Raw genomic sequence first — 21,951 nt, forward strand, 5'->3', positions numbered from 1 at the left:
CTGCATAATAAATAACCCCAAAACTTTGTTCCTTATAACAATAAAAAACAATTGCTTTTAGGGCTGGGGCTATAGGTCAGTTGGTAGAGTGCTTTCCTTGCATGCACAAGGTCCTGGGTTCTAATTCCCAGCACCATAAAAAGAAGGAAATAAAAAAGATTATTTTACAGTCAGTAGTGAATTGGGCCCAGTAGTGAATTGGGTGGTTATTGGCCTGAGGTTGTCCCAGTTCCTTGACTTATGTGCTTCCTCTGGGCAACTTGGAAATCCGAGGCAGGAGGATCTCTGGAGCTCAAGAGTTCTAGACCAACCTGGGCAACATAGCAAGAACCCATCATTCTCTCTGGCTCCCCTACCCCTTCAGTACCAGGAAATGGACCCAGGGCTGTGCACATGCTAGGCAAGCATTCTACAACTAAGTTACTTTCTCAACCCTTTTTGTTCTTTTGAGACAGTCTCACTAAGTTATCCAGGCTGGCCTTGAACTTGTGATCCTCCTGCCACAGCCTCCCCAGTAACTGGAATTACACGTGTGTGCCACAGCACCTGGCTCCCATTTCATAAGAAAAAAGTTTGCATTTTTTTAGGAGAGAGATACTGGGGATTGAACCCAGGGGTACTCTACCGTTGCACTTAACAGGCAGTTCTTTGTTTTGAAACAGGATCTTACCAAACTACTGAGGGTGATCTTGAATTTATGATCCTCCTGCCTCAGCCTGAGTTGCTGGGATTATACGTGTACACCACACACCCAGCTTAAAATTTTCTAAAAAAACAATAAAATAAACCAAGCTCTCAGGCCAAGAAATAAAACCTCACTGCTTCCTATAAACTTCCTGTTTTGAATCAGCAAGCCTGTCTCCGTCCTTTCTGCTTGCTCTAATTTTCTTCCCAGGTCTTACTGCAACCTGACATTTTGTTCTAGAATGTCAGCCCCAGGAGGGAGGGTGGAAAGGAAGGTCTGTCTACTTCTCCACTGTGTGCTCAGCACCTGAATTGTGTCTGGCACTTAGTAGGTGCAGGTAAAAACAGTGTGGGAATGTGGGAATGGCCTGGGAGCCAGAGGCACAGACTGTAGCGGAAGGGCTGGCCATGGCCTTCCGGCCTGAGCTTCCTTTTCTGTTGCCACCCCTGCCATTAGAAGTTCAGTAGCAGGAAACTGAAGGTGCCAAATTCTTCAACAGCCAGCTCAAGTGAGCCTCCTCCAGGTTTAGGACTAGACTACAGATTTTCTGGTGGACTTGGGATCCAGCAACGGCCACTCCAAAAGTGACCGACAGGAAATGTCAGATGGAGTGACTAATTATAACAATGAAGGTAATAATCCTACTACTAATAATAAACAATGGCTCACATGTTCCCAGCCAGAATACTAAGCCAAGGGCTGAGTGTTCGGCATTCCAGAGCCTTCCCAGGTTCTTTCAAAGTGGGATCAACGTCCCCACTTGACAGTGAAGAAAAGGGGTCTGGGGTGGGGTGGAAGGGCTCATGTACTGCCTGAAGCCTCCTTCCAGAACTTTGATATTAGATCTGGACACCCAGCTGGGAGGCCTCAAACCCTACATGTGGCCAGGGTTTGCTGGGGTCTGGGGGGGTTCCCCGACAAGGGACTTTCCATGCTAAATTGGGAACAGCCCTGGGCACACTGGGACAGTTGGCCACTTTTCAGGAAGAAGCTTGAACTGGGGGATTCCCCTGACCTTGCCTGGTCTGTAGGGAGGGACCTCCCCAGAACCTGGGAAAAGCCAGGGTTGGTGAATTGAAAACAAAATCCCTTTGTGTTCTTTTAAATGTTAGAGTTCAAGAAACAGCTTCCCACCCCTAAGAGCCATGAGGTAAATTTCCTGCAAATCTTTCTAAGAAGGTTCCTTCCTTTCCACATTGGGCACGTGTGAGGACCTACATTCTCTAAAAAATTCACACCAGCAACCGCAGATAGTTGGTTTGAAATGGCAGTTACATGCGCCAAGGCGGGCACCAAATTCAAATCCCAGATATGCCCTTGCTGTGCTTGTTTCTTTCTCTGTAAAATGGGGTTGCTATTCCGGGTCCACCATCAGAGTTGTGGCTCAGGCATCAGATGAGTTAATAGAATGGAGCCCAAAGTGGAGGGAACATTCTCCCCCTTGCCATTTTTTTTTTTTTGGTTGATTTTGGTTCCAGGGGTTGAACCCAGGGACCCTCAACCCCTGAGCCACATCCCCAGATTATTTATTTTATTTTATTTTGGGTCAGGTTCTCCCTAAGTTGCTTAGGGCCTCACAAAGTTGCTGAGGCTGGCTTTGAACTTGTGTTCTTTCTGCCTCAGCCTTACAAGCCTCTGGGATTCTAAGTGAGCCACTGTACCTGGCACTTTTTTTTTTTTTTTCATTTAATGATATTTCTTTGCTATAATTCCTTTATACTACATACAGATCTATTTTGTGGAATTGTTTTATCATGAAATATTTCAAACACTTAAAAAGCATAAATCAAAAGGCTGAGGCTGTGGCTCGAGGTAGAACACTCGCCTAGCATGTGCAAGGGCCTGGGTTCGATCCTCAGCACCACATAAAAATAAATAAAATAAGGATATTGTGTCTAGTTACAACTAAAAAATTTTTAAAAAGCATATAAATCAATAAAAACATCACCTAGGCAAAAAAAAAAAAAAAAAAAGGGAAAAGCCTACATGTCCAAGAGATGAATGAATAAATAAAATATGATATATCCACACATGGAATATTAGATGACTATAAAAAGAAAAGAAATTCATTCATGCTAAAATGTGGATGAATCCTAAGGACATCATGCTCAGTGAAATAAGCCACACAAAAGGACAAATACTGTATGGTTCTACTCAGGATGTCCTTAGAGTTGTCACAATCAGAGTCAGGAAGTAGAATGGTGAGTGCCAGGGCCAGGGAAGAGAACAGGGATTTAGTGTTGAACAGGGACAGTTTCAGTTGGGGAAGGTGAGAAAGTTCTGGAGATGGACAGTGAGGTTGAATGGCTGGGGACCACCTTTCTGACCTGAGGGAGCTGAGGAGGGAAACAAATGATGTACCAGGCAGGGAACATCTAAGGCAAACACCTTGAGGGAAAATCTACCCTTGAACTTAATGTAATTGTCATCCATTTGCTGGGATCTGTAACGTGCTTGCTCTATCCACATTATGAATCTCACAGGTACTGATGCCAATCAATTGCCCCGTTCTACCTCCCAGCATTGTACAAATTGATAAGCTGCAATTTGTCCCTTCTCCTGTGGGAGGACATTGATGTGGTTTTCAGTTTGGGAGATTCTGTGGCTCCAAGGAACCTCTTTCTTTTGCTTTTCAGCATTTTTTTTCTTTTTAAGGAAGAAAGCATTATTAAAAAGGAAGGTGAAGGAAAATCTCAGAACTCTGGGTGCAGCCCACCTGGGAGGGACAATAGCACCTTCATCTTTATTTTTGGACAACTAATTAATTTCCATGGTTCCAAATCAAAAAGGCACAAAAAGATTTTCAGAGTAAATCCCCACTATGTTTGTGGTCTCCTGTCATCCAGCTCATTACTTAATTCAAAACAAATTTATGAGTTAGGTGTGATCTCAGGGATTCAGGAGGCTAAGACAGGTAGATCACAAGTTTGAGGCTAACTGGGCAACTTAAATTTTATGTCAAAATAAAAAATAAAAAAAGGGCTGGGGATGTAGCAGCTCAGTGGAAGAGAGCCCCTGGGTTCAACCCCCAATATCCAAAAAAAAAAAAAAAAGCCCCTCTCTGCTTCTCACCCAGATACAAAGCACCAGGGGACCACACTCCATTTTGCAGCTCACTATTTCCCCCTGGTGGTGATTGGCTTGGGCACAACAGCAGCTTGGCCTCTTTCATCCCCTGCTCCAGCAGTTTTCCCAAGCCCGTGTGCCAGGATCCCTTTGCAGCATAGTGGATATTACAGGGAAAAATGACTGTTTCTGCCCTGTTGGCACCTACAGCACCCAAAAGTTGACAAAACAGGTCAGCAAAAGCAGGGCACACAGTCAGGTGAGGCAGGCTGGGTGGCTAGGTGTGAAGGTGACTCAGAAAGGGGGGTCAAGAAGTACTTCTGGGGGCTGGGATTGTGGCTCAGTGGTAGAGCACTCACCTAGCAAGGGCGGGACCCGGGTTCGATCCCCAGCACCACATAAAAATAAAGACATTGTGTTGTGTCCATCTATACCTAAAAAATAAATATTAAAAAAAAAAAAAAAGAAGTACTTCTGGAAGGTGGCACCAAGCTGTGATCTCAGGGACAACTGGCTCCTAGTGAGTGGTGTCTCTTGGAACAGGCAGAGGGCTCCACTGGGTTGGAGATGGATATCCAAGTCTAGGGCTGATTGAGTGGTTTATCATACTATTCTTTACTCATTTATTTGCAGTGCTGGAGATTAAACCCAGGGCCTTCCCCATGATAGGCAAGCATTCTACCACTGAGCTACACCGCAGGCCTGTATTACTCTTTAAGTCCTTTCCATGGCTGAATGTTTCATGACTTCTTAAAGCAGCACCCCCTTGCAGGGAAGGGTGTTCCAGGTAGGACAGGCAAGTGTCAAGAACCATTTTGACCCTTGCTGTCCAAAGGGAGATACCAAGACTAAGTCATCTAAGGCCACAGTGATAAAGAGAAACTTTAAAGGCTGGGGTTGTATGTAGTTCAGTGGTAGAGAGCATGGTTACATGTGAGGCCTGGGGTTCCAAACTCAACACAGAACGTATATTAATTCAAGTACTCAGATCAGCATGGAGGTAATTCAAGCACTCAGATAAGCATGGGGGGAATAGGGATGGAAGGAATATGAAAAGCTGAAAGGGAGAAGAGGGTGGAGGTGATAGCCACATGGTGCAGAGCCTGGTGAGCTGCAGGGAGGACTTTGGCTTCAGCCCTAAGGGGGAAGCTGCCCTGATTGGTGTTCACAAAGGTCCTCTGGTAGCTCCTGGGAAGTAGGTAGGGGCCCTGGAGGTCAGCATTTTAGGATTAGAGGTGATAGGGACCCAGACTATGGTGGAGATGAAGGCAGGGGTCTGATTCCAGATCAGTTCTGAGGACAAGCTGCTCTCAAATAAGGGGACAGGGAAGGCGCAGCTGAGGAGGCCACTCCTGAGTGGGCGGACTGGTGGAAGGGGGCTGGGAGGAACAAGAGAGTACTGAGGGGTGCCCTGTAGGGGTGAGAAGTGAAGATCTAGGACTTTTCTGATGCAATGGCACCTAGAAGATTGTTCTAAACAGTGGAACAGCATGTGGCAGGGCCAAGAGTGAGGACTGAAACAGTTGGAAGAAAGCCTGGGGAGCAAAGGGCTCCATTAGTACTCCACCGGGTTCCCCTTCTGCCCCCCAAATAATAGCTATGGCCACCACAAGCATCTGAAATCCTTTATTGGAAGATCATTGCTCTTTACCAAATAGAAGACTTGACAGACAGACCCACAGTGACCGGCCCCTTGACTGGGGACCCTCTGCCCAATGGAGGGCAGGCCTGGCGACCTCTGCCCCTCCCTGGACCCCTGGGCCTTTGGCATAATGCTGAAGGGTTGGGGGGGCTGCAGGCAGTGAAGCCCCTTTACTCAAAGCAGAGACTTGGATGAGCACTGGGAACAGGGCAGTGGAAGAGGAAGGCGGGGCAGACCCCCAGGACTGGGGGGAGCAGCAAAAGTGGAGGAAGCCAGGGGCTAGAGAGATGGTGTCTATTTTTGTTTTCTGTAAAGGGGAGCATATAGGCCTGCAGGCAGGCGGGCGGGTGGTGGCAATGCCTGGGGTGGGTCACGCGCTGACATCTTTCTCATCACCCGATTTGGGAACGGCTTCCAGCAATGGGTCCCCGGGGCCCGCCTCCTCCCCCTCCTTGGCCTCGCTGGACTTGGAGTTGGGGACCCAGAGGCCAGAGTCGATGCAACGCTGCATGTGGTACTTCGCATCCTGTGGGGAGAAGGGTGAGCAGGTAAGGCTGGGCTGCTACTGCTTGGTGGCCCAGCTGTCCCCTGCATATCCTCAAACTTGCTCACCACTTACTTTACTCATCGGAGCTGTCCACAATGAAGGAAATATCTGTCCTGTGTGCCACACTGTCCAGTTACCACCCCAGCAACATGAGGCTACTGAGCCCTTTAAATGTGGGCGGTCTAGATGAGGAAGGAACCTTTTTCTTTTATTTGTAATACTGGGGATTAAACCCAGGAATGCCCTATCACTGACCTATATCCTCAGCCTTTTTTTGTTTTGTTTTATTTATTTTTTGGTTCTGGGGATTGAACCCAGGGGTGCTCTACCACTGAGTTACATCCCAGTCCCTTTTTATATTTTTAAATTTTGAGACAGGATCTTGCTAAGTTGCTAAGACTAGCCTCAAACTTGTGATCCTCTGCCTCTGGAGTCACTGGGATTATAGGCATTCCCCCATGCCTGGCTTCAACTTTAAATTTTTATAGTGTCAGTCTAGAATAAAAGTTGGCAAACTTTTTTTTTTCAATGCTGGGGATGGAACCCAGGGCCTCAACCATGCTAGGAAATTTTCCTACCTCTGAGCTATAACCTCAGCCTCAGCAAAATTTCTTATAGAGGGCTAATAAGTAAATATTTTTGGTTTTGTGGACCATAGGTCTCTGTCAGAATGATTTAACTCATTACTCCTTAAATCTGTAGTCATAGTGCAAAAGTAGTTGTGGACAATATAACAAGTGAGTGCAGCTGCTATGTTTCAGTAAAACTTTATTTCATAAAGGCAGCCTGACAATGAGCCTTCCAGTTATACTTTGCAAACCCTGGTCTAGATGTTTATCCCCAAAGAAGTTTCTAGACACCCTTGGTCCAGTCCTGTGACTAGACCCATTTTATAGACAAGGAAACCAACATGGACAAACAGGAAGCCAGGTGGCAGGAATGGCATCAAATGAAGGCTGACTAAGGCTCAAGCCTCTGGCTGGGAATGCAGCGCAGTGGCAGGGCCCTTGCCTGGCATGTCTGAGGCCCAGGAGCAATCCTCAGCACCACACAGGCATTTCCCAGTCCTTGTCCACCAGCACCGTCACTATTCCAGATAATAGACATTAAGACCTCTTATTGACCAGCTCTTTCCATGTGCTCAGCACTTCCCCACATGCATTCTACAAGTTGATACTGAGAAACTGTGGTTCAGATGAGGAAACTAAGACTAGGATCACAAATGGCCCACCATGACAGCAATCAGCCATCATAGGAACAGGGCTGAGAAGTGCCACATTTCGTGCTGGATGCTGAGCACACTATAGGTGCTCAATAAACCTAAGTGCACATGTGGCACAGTAACATGACCCCCTCCTTACTCCCTGGAGAAGCCCAGGAAGGACACTTTTATCAGTCTGCTTCAGAAACTCAGGAGCAGGATTGGGAGGGGACACATGGCTTGCCCCAAAGAGCCTGAGACGCAGTTGGTACTCACAGTGGGGTCCATCTTGCTGATGGCATCTTGGAGCATCTGCACATCCTTCACATCAAAGCACTTTTGAAGTTCCTGGGGGTGCAGAGGGGCCGGAGTCAGGGCTGGGTCCCTGAGATCCCAGTGGGGCCTGCTCATTGCCTGCCTGCCACCCGCCTAGGGCTGGGGAGCCGCACCTCAGGGAGGGACTCGTAGACCTCGACGGGGTCCAAGCCACCAGGGCCCAGCCGCTTCTTGCGCTCCTCTGCCTCATACTCCTTCATGGCCTTCTCGATGCGCAGCTTGGCGCGGCCCCGCACACGCTCCTTGAAGGCCTCTAGCTCGTCGTTAAAGCCCTCCATGTACTGGCGGTCGGCTGTCTGCGGAGAACACAGGGGCATTCACTGGACATGGGCCCGACATCCAGGTGGGTTCTAAACTGCATGAAGGGCACCCCAGGCTTGGGTCTCTCCTCACCTGTCCTTCATTTGGCTTCCCTACCCGGGACCTTGTCCACTCTACCCTCCCCAACCACAGACCCACAGCAGCATAGTGTCTTCATAGTGGGGTTCTACCACATCTCAGACTCAACATGGTCACATCCCAGCTCTGGATTTCCCTCCAGCCTGCCTTGCCCTTCCCAGCATCAGTGTGGTTAGCTCTATTTCTGTAGGTGCTCAGATCAAAACCCTGTAGGCATAACTCTGTCCCTCGCCCCATTTTAGGATGCTCCATGCTCAAAATGTGGCTGCCACTGGACCACTTCCCACCCACCATGACCCTGGGCTCTCCTGACACATGATGTTCTGACCCACAGGAGCTTGAATCTGAGTGCATACTCCCTGCCTCCCCCAGAGGACTCTGGAATGGTTCCTTATAGAGGGGTCTCTGATCACCCAGCTGCTCAGGGACCATACCTTAATCTTAGTGAAGAACTGTCTGAAGCAGGCACGGGGGTCCACCTTCAGACTCTTGGCCAGCTCCAGGATGAACTGCATGACAATGGTCTGGTGGGCCACCTGCTCCATGAGTGCACATTTCTGCCAGGAAAAAGAGGCACGGTGTCTCCAAGTGGCAGCCTCAGAATGACCCTTTCCCCAGTCTGCAGCCAGGCTCCACTCACCTCTTCCACCTCTAGGTCAATGCACCAGATAACCAAGTAGTTGGCTGTCTCCTCACATACCAAGTGGACATTGTCTGACAGGTACTTCTGGCTGTCATCCCAGCGGCGGAGCATGCCTGTAGAAAAGTGTTGGCAAGGTGCTGAAAAGGGCCTGGAGGCAAAGGGCCGGCCCCTACCTGGCCTTGCCTCCCCCGTGGCATCCCCAGCCCAACTCACCAAAGTGCTTGATCTGTTTCTCGTACTTCTCCACAAAGGTTTTGTGTTTCTGCTCCCTCACTTCCTCCGAATCCTCCTCTGCCTTCTCAGGCTTGGTATTGACCATGCTCTGTGACAGGGCGAGAGGGGAAATGGGCTGGGGCAAGGCTGCGGAGCGCCTGGAGCGCGGGGGCCGCGGCCGCAGTGCCCATCCCATCAACGGCGGAGGTGGCCTCAGAGCCATGTGCATCAAGGTGGCAGGAGCATGGGCCTTCGGGCAGATCAGAGGGGACCGGTGGGGTGCTTCATTCACCCAGTCCCCCAAACTACCCCCCCATCTGATTTTTTTTAAATATTGTTTTTAGTTGTAGTTGGACACAATACCTTTAATTAATTAATTAATTCATTTACACGTGGTGCTGAGGATCCAACCCAGCGCCTCGAATATACTAGGCAAACACTCTTACCGCTGAGCTCCAGCCCCGATTTTTTTTTTTTTTTTGGTGGTGCTGGGGATACAACTTAGGTCCTCACATTACTGCTCTACCATGGAGCCACACCCACCCCCTATCCCATCCTCAGACTTGGTTTGGGCGGCACCTACACCCCAAGTGGCAATGGCTGTCCCGTTCCCCTGCACACGTGTCCCAGCCTCCTGCCACGAGTGCCCCACACACCTTGCTGAAGCCATCTTTGCTGAGCGTGTCCACATTCCAGGGCATGCTCTTTTCCTTCTTGCGCATCTCCTCCAGCTTCTGCTCCCAGCTACGCTCCTCCTTGCGAAGTTGCTGTGCCTCAGCCTGCAGTCGCTCCAGCTCCGCCTGGCCACCTTCGGCCACCTCCAGCTCCTTCAGCTTCCGTTGGCACTCGGCCACTTTGCGCTTGCACTCGCGGCAACCCCTGTCCAGCTCCTCCTTCTCCTTCTGGAACTGCTCCATGCGTTCCACTCGGGCCTGCAGGTAGGGACAGGCAGTGGGCAGTCCGTCACTCCGGGAACAGTCTGTCCCTTGACCCTGGCCTCATTGCAGCCTGGAACTTGCACTGGAAATGGCCCCAGAAAACATGGGCAGCAATCTCCATGCCCTGTTATCCCAGCTTCCACCCCCAGTCCCGTGGGTGCTGGGGCCACCTGAGTCATGTTGGGTACCTCTTCTGCTCAGAGCTCTCTGTAGCTCCCACCTCACTCAGAACAAAGCCCAAGTCTTTACTGCAGCTCCCAGGACCCTGCACAATCTGTCCTGTCACCTCGTCCTTCCAGTCACAGTGGCTGCCTCTCTTTTTCTTGAGCTCATTTCCCTTGAACCTCAGGACCTTTGCACTAAATGCTCAGTCCCCAGATACCCCCCCCCCCAAGCTTGCTGCCTCATGTCCTCACCCTCTGGGCTGGAATGCTATTGGTATTACACTGAAGGTAGAAGCCTTCAGGCATTCTTGCCCTGCTTTGTCTTCCTCCTCAGGACTGGCCGCCTGATAATATCTTGTGACAATTATCTCTCATATTTTGGGTGCAGTCCTCCTCCAAGGATATTGACTTCATGAGATGGAGATTTGCTCACTGCTGTATCTCCAGGGCCAGACTGGGACTGGCACATGGTAGGAGTCCAGGGAAGGGTGGTCTGGTCGGGTGAATAAAGTAATAAGATGCCACCCCACCCCTGGCTCTCAGACTCTGCCTCTGAACTGGACCTGCCCTCAGCCACACCAGGGCTCCCAGCCCTGCCAACAATCCCCTCAAGCTAACTCTGCCTAGAGTGCTGCAGCCATCTACAACTCCAAGCTCAAAACAGAACTCAAGCCCTTATTCCCCCAAGTCAGGTCCTCTGCTGTGCCCTCACTCAGCGCAGGCCCTGCCCTCCTGCCATGAGGTTTTCACTCTTGACATTTATCCACTTCCTGCCACCCTAGCTTGGCAGTGGGTTTACTGTCCAGGCCCCCTCAGCTGGCTCTAGGCCAGCAAGTCTTTCTGATCCCAGTGCTGTGTCCACCCTCAATTACTGCCCTCTTGATCAGACCCCTATCCAGACCACCCTCAGATCTCCCACCTTCTCTACTCTATCCTTGCTCGACTCCAGTGCCATCTCTCCTGCTCAACAGTGCCTGCTCTAGCCAGAGTCACTGACTGAGCCCTGAGGGGTGCCACCACTTCATACGATGTCCTTCTCCAAGCCAGGCTTGGAGCCTGTCAGGAGGGCCTTTGAAACCCTTTTATCTGAGGCAGCCCTCACTACCACCTCATCATGGAGGGTCTAGTTTCAGATGGGTCTTCCCCTGCTGGACCCCACCCAAGATTGTTTGTAACCATCAGATGATGTGAAGAGGTGCTGGACCTTGGGTTATATCCCATGGCCACTGTATACCAGATGGTTATCCCTGGGTATCCACTAGCCTCTGGGAACTTGGGTTTCCTCATGGGTCAATGAAAACAACAGCTGACCTCGTAAGGTTATAAAGATCCTCTTCAACTTACAATGGAGGTCCTATCATAATAAACCCATAAGCTGAAAATATCAGTAAGTCAAAAACTGCATGAATACTGCCAGGCATGATGGCGTACATCTGTAATCCCAGCAAGTCAGAAGGCTAAGGCAGGAGGATCACAAGTTTGAAGGCAGACTCAGCAACTTAAGAAAGACCATGCCTCAAAATGAAAAATAAAATGGGGGATGTGGATCAGTGGTAGAGCACCCCATAGGTTCAATCCCTGGTACCCTCTCCCACAAAAAAAGAACAAAAGCATGTAATACAACTCACTCCAGAATATCCTAGCTTAGCCTAGCTGACCTTGAACATGCTTGGAACACTTACCTGAGCCTACAGTTAGGCAAAATCTAATCACCTAAATCATCTAATACAAAATTATTTTATAACACTGCATTGACTATCTCGTGTTTTTTATTTATTTGTTGGAGATGGGGTCTTGCTATGTTGCCCAGGTTGGCCCTGAACCCTTGGGTTCAAGCAATCCTCTTGCCTCAGCCTCCCAAGTGGCTGAAACTATAGGTGTGCACCATTGCTCTGGTTCTCATGTAACTTATTGAATACTGAGCTAAAATAGCGTGAAGAATAGAACAGCTGCACAGGAATACTTCACACCACTGGGGGGAAAATCAAAGTGAAACCAAGGTAAGTCAGGGACTGTCTGTACCAGCAGGAGCAAAAAGGATGATTACAGTTAAAAGTCTCGAGCTGTGAGCTGGGCATGGTGGCACACAGCTGTAATCCCAGCTACTCAGGAGGATCACAAGTTCACGGCCAGCTTCAGCAACTTAGTGAAACCCTGTCTCAAAATAAAATTAAAAGGATTAGTGAGTGGCTCAGTGGTAGAGCGCCTCTGGGTTCAATCCCCAGCAAAGGGAGAGGAAAAAAAAAGTCCAGGGCTGTGCTGGATGCTCAGCAAGCACCATTTCCAAGTTGGCTACTGTCATAACCAACTGTCCAAGGGGACAATCTTTCCCTGTCTCTCTGAAGACTATTCTGAGACTTAAACAAGGAAATGTGTCTCAAGTGTTCTACTGGCTTTCCGGCCCAGTGGAAATGCGGGGTGACTAGGAGTGGTCACTACCCCCGCATCACAGCACCCAGCTCTGCCATGTACTAGTAATCTGGCTAAGTCCCTTAAATTTCTCATGGTCTTGTTTTTTCCTCTCTGTGAAACGGAACCCCACAGAGGAGACCCATTGAGTAACTGCACAGAAAATGCTTCCAACACAGCACTTGGTGTCCCACTATTATCATCATTGTCCTTGTCAAAGCCACTGGAATGACCTGCTGATTCACTCTATGCCTTACTGAGGCAGTGTGCCCAGATAGCCCAGGGCCAGGCAAACCACAGGTAAGAATAGGAATACCTGGAGCCTATTCTAATGCCACACAGCCAAGTCTGAGCCTTGCTTTCTGCATATGAATAACAGATCAAGATGATTCCCACTTCCAAGCAGCCCTGGCCTCCATTTTTCCACAATGGGTCTGTCACCCTGGGGCCCTCCTGGTTTCTAGAGGCAAGGGGTTCTTTCAGGTTGGCACCATGCTGGCCCTGGGCAGCAACAGGAACTGACCATCCTATTGGCTTCTGCTGGGCTGCACCACTCTCCCCAGCGTCCTCTAGAGTGGCTGCCAGGGAGGCCAAAGCTAAAAAAGGCCTGGAGTTGGGGGGGCAGCAGTCTGCCCCACTGAGCTTCACACTTCCCGTGTAGGAGGGGCCACGACAGGCTGGGCAGGACAGAAGGCCTGGGAGTAAGAAAGTTCTCCAGGTGTCACTGTCCTGCCTTACAGATAGGAAAACTGAGGCTCACAGCATGTCAATGGAAGGAGCCAGAAGAAGCCACAGATGGCAGCTATCTCTGGGGAAGGAAGTTGGAGAGATGGAGCTGTGATGAGACTCATATATCCCGTCTCAAACCTTTGGAATTTGTGAGCAAGAATTACCTAAATAATGACGACAATAGGAGCTAGTGCCCTAGGAGTTTACAGACAGCAAATAAATACAGTAACCCTTTCAACAAACCTACAGGATAGATGAATCTCAGCTGGGGAAACTGAAACACACTGGAAGTCACACGGTATGTCAGTAATATAGAAGGTGCCAGAATTTGAACCCAGGTGGTCAGGCCTGTGCTTGAAAACACAATACTATCATGCTACCTTCTTACTAATGTCCACTCCCCCTCCAGAATGTTTAGTCCTCCCAGGCCCTGGCCCAAATTCTCTTCACAACTAGTCTCATTTCATTCTTAAAAGGGTCTCACAGAAGCAGTGGGGCCATATTAGCCCAGTTTCACACGGGCTCAGAAAACTTGCGTGTCATTCCATTGAAGCAAGAACAGGCAGGGCTGGGATTAGAACCCAAGCCTGCCTATCCCTGAACCTGTGCTGGAGCTGCTGAGGTCTGCTGCTTCCCCTACTCTCTACTATAGCCACAGCAGCAGGACAGGAAATGGTTCTATGCCAGGAGAGGGGAGGCCTCCCACCCATCAGGACCAAACTGTTCTCTTTGCAGTAGTAAAATTAACCTCTTTATGTGACAGAAATAGGTGTTCCCAAGAATAGTCTTTAGAGCTTTGCGGAGGTCTTAAATATTTCATAATAAAATGTTACACACTGCAAGAAATAGAAGTGCTAGAACTTTCTTCCCACACTCCAGAGGCTTGCCCAGCAGGTACTCTACCAAGGAGGCTGCAGTTTTAAGGAATAAGTCTGGAGGTAAGACTGACGCTAAGATGTAGAGACTAATACCATATGCCAAGGGCTTTCTAGGAGTTTCTGGACAAATAACTGGAAGTTGCCATAAAAGAGGGTGGGTGAGAGATTCCTAACTGGAAGTTTCGATTTGAAGGCATAATGCGGACAGGTTTGTGGGTGTAGGTTCTCTAATTTGGGGAGCAAGAAGTTAGGCCATCAAGGCTTTAGAGCACCCTATTGGTCTGTGAACACTAATGGACAGAGGAGGGGTGGTAGTACAGATTTCATCCAAACTTGGGATCTAAGGTATGGATGGAGGCAGGGTGTTGTTGGTAGGTAAATAGAAGGGTCAGTGACTATGGAATCAGACCCAGAAGGTCACTGGTGAGAGCATAGACAATCCTGATGCTAGAATGCAGCCCAAGAGGCTGGGAGACAAGTAAGGCAGGGCAGTTTGGGGTCCTGGGCTTGGGTTGTGTGAGTTTCCAGTGATGGGGAAAGTTAATACAGGAAGTCATGGTCTTGGAGGTGGGCACGGATGGGATCTGTAACACTACACAAGGGGCATGGCTGGGCCGGAAACTAAGTGGGCGGGATTTCCTGGTATAATGGAAAACGGGGTCTAGAGGAGGTGAGGCCAAAGGAGTACAGCTGGAATTGGACTCGCCATGAGGGTGGAGCTGGAAACTGAATATTGAAGGGAACCAGGCTCCAAAACTTAAGTCCTAGGTGGGACTGAAGACCCTGGTGGGGCACAGGTCTACACTCTAGGAAGGGGTTTCTGAATCTTAATGTTGGATGGAGTTCCTTGTTCGGTTTGGAAAAGAAGTGGGGTGTCTGGATCCGAATTGGAATCCCTGGCTAAGACTCAAGGAGAGTCTCAGGATATAATCAACTTATTGAGGTCTGGACTCCAGAAATTGGGGAGATGTTGAAGGGAGATCCCAAATCAGAAGTGGGTACATGAATAGGTTCAGGGATCATCTAGCAGAAATCGGGTCCAGACTGAGGCAAACTTCTGGGTGTAAACGAAAGGTCGCAGACTAGATTAAGGAGTCTCCCAAGGTTCGGTTTGGGAGTCTAGATTATGATAAAGCCCTAAAGGTCAATAGGAAGTCTCACGCAGAAAGCAGAGGGGGGCCCAGTGATACTTGGGTATCAGAGTTGAATCGAGGATCCTGAAAGCCCAAACTGTGTGGCAGGAATCCCAAGTGTCAACAGCGGGGTTCCTGGGCAGTACTAGGGGGTCAGAACTCTGGAGCAGGGTCCCGGGAGTGGGGAAAGGAGATAGGCGCGCAGGCGCTACCTGGTGCCGCCAGCGGAAGAGGCTGGCCGTGTCGATGTTGGGGTGCGTCTCGTCTTCATCGTCAGACACTTCGATGTGGTCCCACACGCTGTAGTCCACCATCTTGCCTCGGCGGCCCAGCCCGCTCTGGCTCTGGTAGCAGAGGCGGCGGCAGTGCTGGAGATTCGGGCCGCGGAGCCCCGCCCCTTCCGCTTCCGTCCGGACGCTCAGCCCCCACCAGCGCGTGACGTCACATCCTTAGTAACCGTCGCGGCGGCACTGGCAACCAGGCCCGCCTTAAAGGGTCCTGCGCACGTGTTCCGGAGCACTGAGAGTTCCCGCCGAGACCCTGCTTCATTGGGCCCTGGGGCTCCGCTAGGCATTTCTTGGGGGCATACGGATAGTCAACCCAACCACGAGCCCTCTTCATCTCCCGCCGCCTTGCGGTGGACGTTCAGGGCAGCGGCAGGGATGCGGGGTGAGTTGAGATAGAGGAAGAGGATTGTCCCTTTAGCCACGCCGCAATGACATCAGCCCGGGCTCACTGCATGGGGCGGGGCCTGGGCTAGAAACCTACCCCTGGAAAACAGGAGTTAACCCCGTTCTGGAGAGGGGTACCCGATCTGATGGAACTTTCCCAGTCCGAAGGTGACATGATTCTGTCCTGGGAAGGTCTAAGTGTGGAGTGATATGGCTCAACCCTTGGGAAGGGTCAGAGGTGGAGGGGTGATTGTAGCCCTGCCTTGGGAACTTGTTTTTCCCATGTTTTGACCACAACCTCTAACCCCGCCTCCATCTCCTACCACCTAGAAGACAACTGGCGCACAAGCACCGCCTCCGACTTCAGCGAGACCGCCTAACGGGTCTCGTGCGCCTGTCCGCTGCATCTCCCCGCACTGCCTCTGAGTGTCGCTAATGTCTAGCTAGCTACAAATGCTTCTGGCCCCGCGCCCAGTCCGGGATCACGGAGGCTCAGAGGGGGGCTTTCCTTGTTGTCGCAGTCTCTGGCTGCTCATAGCCCCTCCCTGTTCATTTGGGGCCCTCAACCTCAGCAGGAGCTTGAGGGATTCCATTACTCTTAACTTGGGGGACCTCGGCTGTACACTTTTCTAGATCCCAACCCACGCTTTGATAACGGGATAAAAAGCCGTGTTGTAGCCTAGGGCCAGGATTATCTCAGATTAAAAGGTGTCCGCGCGGTGCAGGTGGGATAGGAGGAGCTCAGTCACCTGGGTGAAGGGTGCCTCTTCCCGGCCTTCCCCAGAGCCGGTGTTGGGGGTGGATCTGGAGAAAAAGGAGTAAAGGGCTCCAGATTGGGCCCCAGGGGGAAGGAAGGAGGGATTCCCCAGCTCAGGGAGGGGGAGGGGCCATCAGGACAAAAGCGCCCTCCCACTGTCACCCCTCCCCCCTCGCTCTCCATTCAAACCCGCGAGTGGGCGGGCGGGGGAGTCCCCTTCTCTTTCCCCTCCGGGTACAGCCAGGTCAGTCCAGCCCCAGCGGCAGTCACGGCCCAGGCACGCCCGCGCAGGAACCTACATCCAGCAGGTCTCACAATCGCGCACACACATTCACACACACACACCAGCAAACAAAGGGTCTGGACACCCCTGTCCCCTCCCACCCTCAAGGCCGGAGGGGGCGGGGCATCCCCTCCCCAGACCCCCAACAAGGTAAGCTTTGGGTGGCAAGGTGTGGTGGGTAGGGGGACCAGGCGCACTGGAGGGAGGGAATCTAGATGGTGGGGCTTCCCTGGCTCCCCAAGAAAGACGGGTCCCCCTCGGGGACCTTTGAGGGCTTCGGCCCCACAGCTGGGATGAAGGTGTGCGGGGAGGATCCCGGATGCGAGGATTCCCAGGTAGGCGCGCGCGCGGGGTGGGGGGTATCTCTCCCCAGCTTCGTAGAGGAGCTGCCTGGCCCCAGTGAAATGGGATTCCAGGAGCCCCAGATTCGGGTAAGTGGGGACAGGAAGGCGGAAGCTTCCCGCACCATCACCAAACGTTTTTCCTAATCTGCCGCCAGTATTGCATCTCCAGTCCCTGGGGACGGAGAAATTGAACCCCCCCCCCCAGTTACTTTGTACTCTTCCTGTCTCCCATCCCCAGCAACCCAGCAACCCCCCACCCCCCATCAGTGCATCCCTGCTGTGTCTTGCTAGGGAGGACTGGGAATGCTTTTAGGGGCTGCCTTTGCTTCTACTGGTGTATCCCACAGCCATATACCACGTAGCTACGTTGGGACCCCGCAAGATGCTTTGCCTTCGTCAGCCTCAATTTCCTCATCTGCTAAGTGGATAATGACACCCTGAGGATTCCACGAGGTCCTGCATGCCGTGTGAGCTATCTTTGCTCCATCATTTATTTCCTGGCTCATTTCATGCCTGTTTTCCAAATACCTATGTATGCCTGGCACTGTGGCTAGACCATAGGGCTGCTGCAACCAATGAAACCAGCTCCTGGCTGAGGAAGGAGCAAGATCAGTGTATAAACAAAAAAACCCTGATGATTTCAGTGGGTGAAAACTAAAATTCTGTTGCCAGGCAGAGTGATTGGAGGGAGGGCACTCAAGATAAAATGAAATATTTCTTATATTTGCTCTCTTCCTTCACTTTGAGCTCCATGAAGGCAGAATCAAGTATAGAGCAGTGCTGGCCACATAGTAGGTGCTCAGTAAATGCCAAGTGAGTTAGAGAGGGGATTGGATTCAGAATAGATTCAGAGAATTTGAGATCCCAGAAGAGGCTTATCATGAAATCAGTCCAGTCCCCCTTCCATTTTACGTGGTGGTTGAGTGATTCCTGAAATGTCATCACTCCTGTAAAAGTGAAGAAGGATGAAGGACTGTTTGCAAATAGCTAAAGGAATGGACCTGTGGAGATCAGAATTGAGCACAAGGTCTTCAAGGCACTCCTAATACCCAGGCTGGGCCCACCCCACCCTACATAAGATTCAGACACTGCCCTGCATTCATCCGTTCAACAAGTATTTATTCAGTGCCTATTTCAGCCAGGAGCTGAGGACACAGTGGTGAACACCCCTACCCCACCTCCTGCCACCACACACACTACCCATGGAGCTGATAGAGGAGGAAATAGAAAAAATAAGCAAACAAACTAATACATAACAACATTGTGATTAAGAGGTACAGCCCAGTGGTAGATCCTATGCTTAGCAAGTGCTAGCCCCGAGTTCCATTGTGATTAAGACTGCAATGACAATAAAGGACTTGTGCCAGGAGAGAAAAATGGGCAGATGAATTTCTTGGATGTCCAGGAAGACCTGTGGGAGGAACTGAATTTCTTTTCAAAAGTATTCAAATCCAGACAAATGTAATCAGCACAGTGCAGTTGAGCACTATCAATGTGTGGAGCCTGAGAGCCTTGGCTATTGAGTAGCAGAGCAGAGTTGTTTTTTTTTTTTTTTTTGTACTGGGGATAGAACCGCGTGCTGGGCAAGTCCTCTACCACTGAGCTGCATCCTCAGTGCAGAACCTGCATTTTATTTTCCTTAAGTACTGGTACCAGAGTGTTTTATCACCAAGCTGCATCTCCAGACCTTTATTAATTTTTACTTTGAGAGAAGATCTTGCTGAGTTGCAAAGGCTGGCCATGAACTTGCAATCCTCTTGCCTCAGCCTCCCCAGTGGTTGGGATTACAGGAATGTGCCACTGCACCCAGTTTATTTTATGCATTATTTTATTTTATTGTACCCAGGGGTGATTTACCACTGAGCTATTACCCCAGCCCTTTTATTATTATTATTATTTTTTAATTTTGAGACGGGGGTCTCTTAGCCACAATTCTCAGATATCTTGTTGCTTAGGGCCTTGCTAATTTTCCAAGGCTGGCCTTAAACCTGCTATCCTCCTGCCTCAGCTTCTAGAGCCAATGAGATTATAGGTGTATGTCACCATGCTCTGATTTGGTACCAGGGATTCAACCCAGGGGTGCTTAACCACTGAGCCACATCTCCAGCCCTTTTTATATTTTATTTAGAGAAGAGTCTCTCACTAAGTTACTTAGGGCCTCGATGAGTTGCTGAGGCTAGCTTTGAATTCATGATCCTTCTCCCTCAGCCTCCTGAGCCACTGGAATTACAGTAAAACCTGCATTTTTAACCTCTGAAATATTGCTTCTTGCTGCATCTAGATGCACATACCCACCCCACATGCACACACACACTCACAGTCACACAGAGGCACGTCCAACCTCATGCCCACATACACTGATGTGGCGCTGCTGTCGTTTTCTCCAGCTATGATCTGATCTCAACTATATAATATTTATTTATTTTTTTTAAAGAGAGAGTGAGAGAGGAGAGAGAGAGAATTTTTAATATTTATTTTCTAGTTCTTGGCGGACACAACATCTTTGTTGGTATGTGGTGCTGAGGATCAAACCCGGGCCGCTCGCAGGCGAGCGTGCTACCGCTTGAGCCACATCCCCAGCCCTCAACTATATAACATTTAGACTCCTGGAAAGTCTGCCTGTCCAATTAGATATGCACCGATGTGTATGCACACATGTCTGAAGCCCTTGGGATTGCTTCCCAGGCCTCCTTTAGCTCTGGGTGTGGAGCTTGGTTAGTTGCAAATGCTTAAGGCCATGGTGTGAACGAAGGCCCCCAGACACTGATGGGCTGGCTGAGTGGGGGAAGAGGCCTCACACAGCCTGAGCCTGGTGCCAGCTGCCCAGAGCAGCCTGCTCTGCCATCTGGACCCTCCTTCCCAGCCAGCCTGCTGTCCAGAGGAGGAGAGGGCAGGCTTAGAGGAGCCCCTCCACCCAGTTCCTGAGGCTCTCCCTCCTTCTGCAGGCTGATTTCTGTAGAATTGCTGTTTTTCTGGCAGTAGGATGCATGTCTCTGCCTCTCCACGGCCTGTGGGGCCTGTGTCCACTCCTTTGTTCTTTCCTTCATCCCATAAATCATTGAATATCTACCTGGGCTGCTCAAGGCACTTGGGATATAGCCAGGACCCCCTACAGGATTCACAGGACCCAGAAAAATGCAAATACAGAGTCCCTGTTCAAAATTATCAAGAGTTTCAAGGTACTGGTACCAGAGTGAACAAGTACAAGTACAGCGCACTAAACCTAAGCATGGGAACATATGGGACTTCACTAAACCTAAGCATGGGGACATGTGTGACTTCACAGGTTGTATGTCCATTAAGTTGACCCTAGACACAACCTAGAACAAGAGAGAAAATCCCCTCCCCTTGTGGAACTGAGGGATAGAGGGACAGATAAATATATATGCAGACAATAAAAGTTAAGAGGGCTGGGTGTGGTGGTACACATCTGTAATCCCAGCTATTTGGAAGTCTGAGGCAGGAGGATCACAAGTTTGAGGCCAGCATCAAGAATTTAGCAAGGGGGGCTGGGGATGTGGCTCAAGCGGTAGCGCGCTTGCCTGGCATGCGTGCGGCCCGGGTTCGATCCTCAGCACCACATACAAACAAAGATGTTGTGTCCGCCGAAAAATAAAAAATAAATAAATAAATAAAATAAGATGGACACAATATCTTTATTAAAAAAAAAAAAAAAGAATTTAGCAAGGTCCTAAGCCACTTAGCAAGACTCTCAAAAAATAAAAAGGCCTGGGGATGTGGCTCAGGAGTTAAAGCACCCTTGGGTTCAATTCCTGGTACCAAAATAATAATAATAATAATAATAATAAATGTTGATAGGAAAGATAAAGCTGGGAATGGGACAGAAGGTGATGGTGTGAAGGGAGGCATCAGTGTCAGGGAAGCAGAGACCCCAAAAGAAGTAAAGAAGTCAAATAAATTCATTCATTCAAAAGGTATTTTTTGAGGATCTACTATGTAGCCACAATACAAAGTACTGTTCCCTGCTAGGTCCTCTGGGGTCCCAGCAGGGAACAAAACTGACCAAAATCGCTATTGCATCAAAAAATAGCAATAGCTAGGGCCAGAAGCATAGCTCATTGGTAGAATACTTACCCAGCATGTGTGAGGCTCTAGATTTAATCCCTGGTACAGAAGAAAGAAAGAAGGAGGGGTGGTGGTAGGGAGTAAGTGAATTATATGTCTTGTTAAAATATTATAAGTCTAAAGTATACGGATGAAACAAAAGCAGCATCAAGAGGATTCAGGGAGTGAGAAGAGAACAAGACTTTCTGGGTAGAAGAAAGCATGTACAATGGCCCTGAGGTTTGAATATGTTCTAAGTGAGGAACAGCAAGGAAGCTGGAGGGGTAAGGGCAAGGATGGGAGGAGATGAGTTTGTACCTCACAATGATCCCAGCAGGTAGGTCTAAATACTATCCCTGTTTTACAGATGATGAAATGGGCCCAGAGAGGCTGGGTGACTTTTCCAAGGTTATACAACCAGGAAATGGCAGAGGCAGATTTTAATGCGAGTCTGTAAGCATAATTTTGGAACCTGGGCATTTTATACATAACCCATTCTCTGCCTGTCTACATTCATGACCTATTCTCTACCTCTCTGCACCTTCTCTCCCTGTGTCCTCTTTTTCCCTTCCTCCCTTCAGCATTCTTTGAAATTGTACTTGGGTGGGGCCCATGATTAATGGATACTGTTTTGTCATCCAGTGGAATAAAGTTTACATTCACTTTTAGTAGACCTTAAACTGAAGCATAGATATTGCAATAAGGCAAGAAAAAAAAAAAGTACAGTTAGGAAGAATTAGTTCTGGTATTCTGTAGCAAAGTTGGGTAACTATAGTCTGTAACAATTTTTTTTTTTTTAATTCTGAGACAAGGTCTCACTAAAATTTCCTAAATTGGCATCAAATTTG

At 49.5% G+C, this 21,951-nt stretch overlaps 1 protein-coding gene across 1 annotated transcript; it reads right to left on the bottom strand.

The window, feature by feature from the left end:
* Nucleotides 1-5,362: 5,362 nt before the first annotated feature.
* Nucleotides 5,363-15,397, bottom strand: Cdc37 (cell division cycle 37, HSP90 cochaperone). Its single transcript, XM_005336124.3, has 8 exons — nucleotides 15,196-15,397; nucleotides 9,389-9,664; nucleotides 8,733-8,841; nucleotides 8,517-8,632; nucleotides 8,311-8,433; nucleotides 7,591-7,773; nucleotides 7,418-7,489; nucleotides 5,363-5,919 (listed from the first exon to the last, which is right to left on the bottom strand). The coding sequence occupies exons 1-8, from the start codon at nucleotides 15,295-15,297 to the stop codon at nucleotides 5,764-5,766; spliced, it is 1,137 nt and encodes a 378-aa protein (XP_005336181.1). The 5' UTR covers nucleotides 15,298-15,397; the 3' UTR covers nucleotides 5,363-5,763.
* Nucleotides 15,398-21,951: the final 6,554 nt, after the last annotated feature.

The sequence above is a fragment of the Ictidomys tridecemlineatus genome, chromosome 2 (assembly GCF_052094955.1).
Source record: "Ictidomys tridecemlineatus isolate mIctTri1 chromosome 2, mIctTri1.hap1, whole genome shotgun sequence".
NCBI lineage: Eukaryota > Metazoa > Chordata > Mammalia > Rodentia > Sciuridae > Ictidomys > Ictidomys tridecemlineatus.

Coding starts and splice junctions, on each gene's coding strand:
- Cdc37 (XM_005336124.3), bottom strand. CDS start 15,297: ATGGTGGACTACAGCGTGTGGGACCACATCGAAGTGTCTGACGATGAA. Junction 8,633..8,732: donor GAAACAGATCAAGCACTTTG/GTGAGTTGGGCT, acceptor ACTTTTCTACAG/GCATGCTCCGCCGCTGGGAT. Junction 7,490..7,590: donor TCTACGAGTCCCTCCCTGAG/GTGCGGCTCCCC, acceptor CTGCACCCCCAG/GAACTTCAAAAGTGCTTTGA.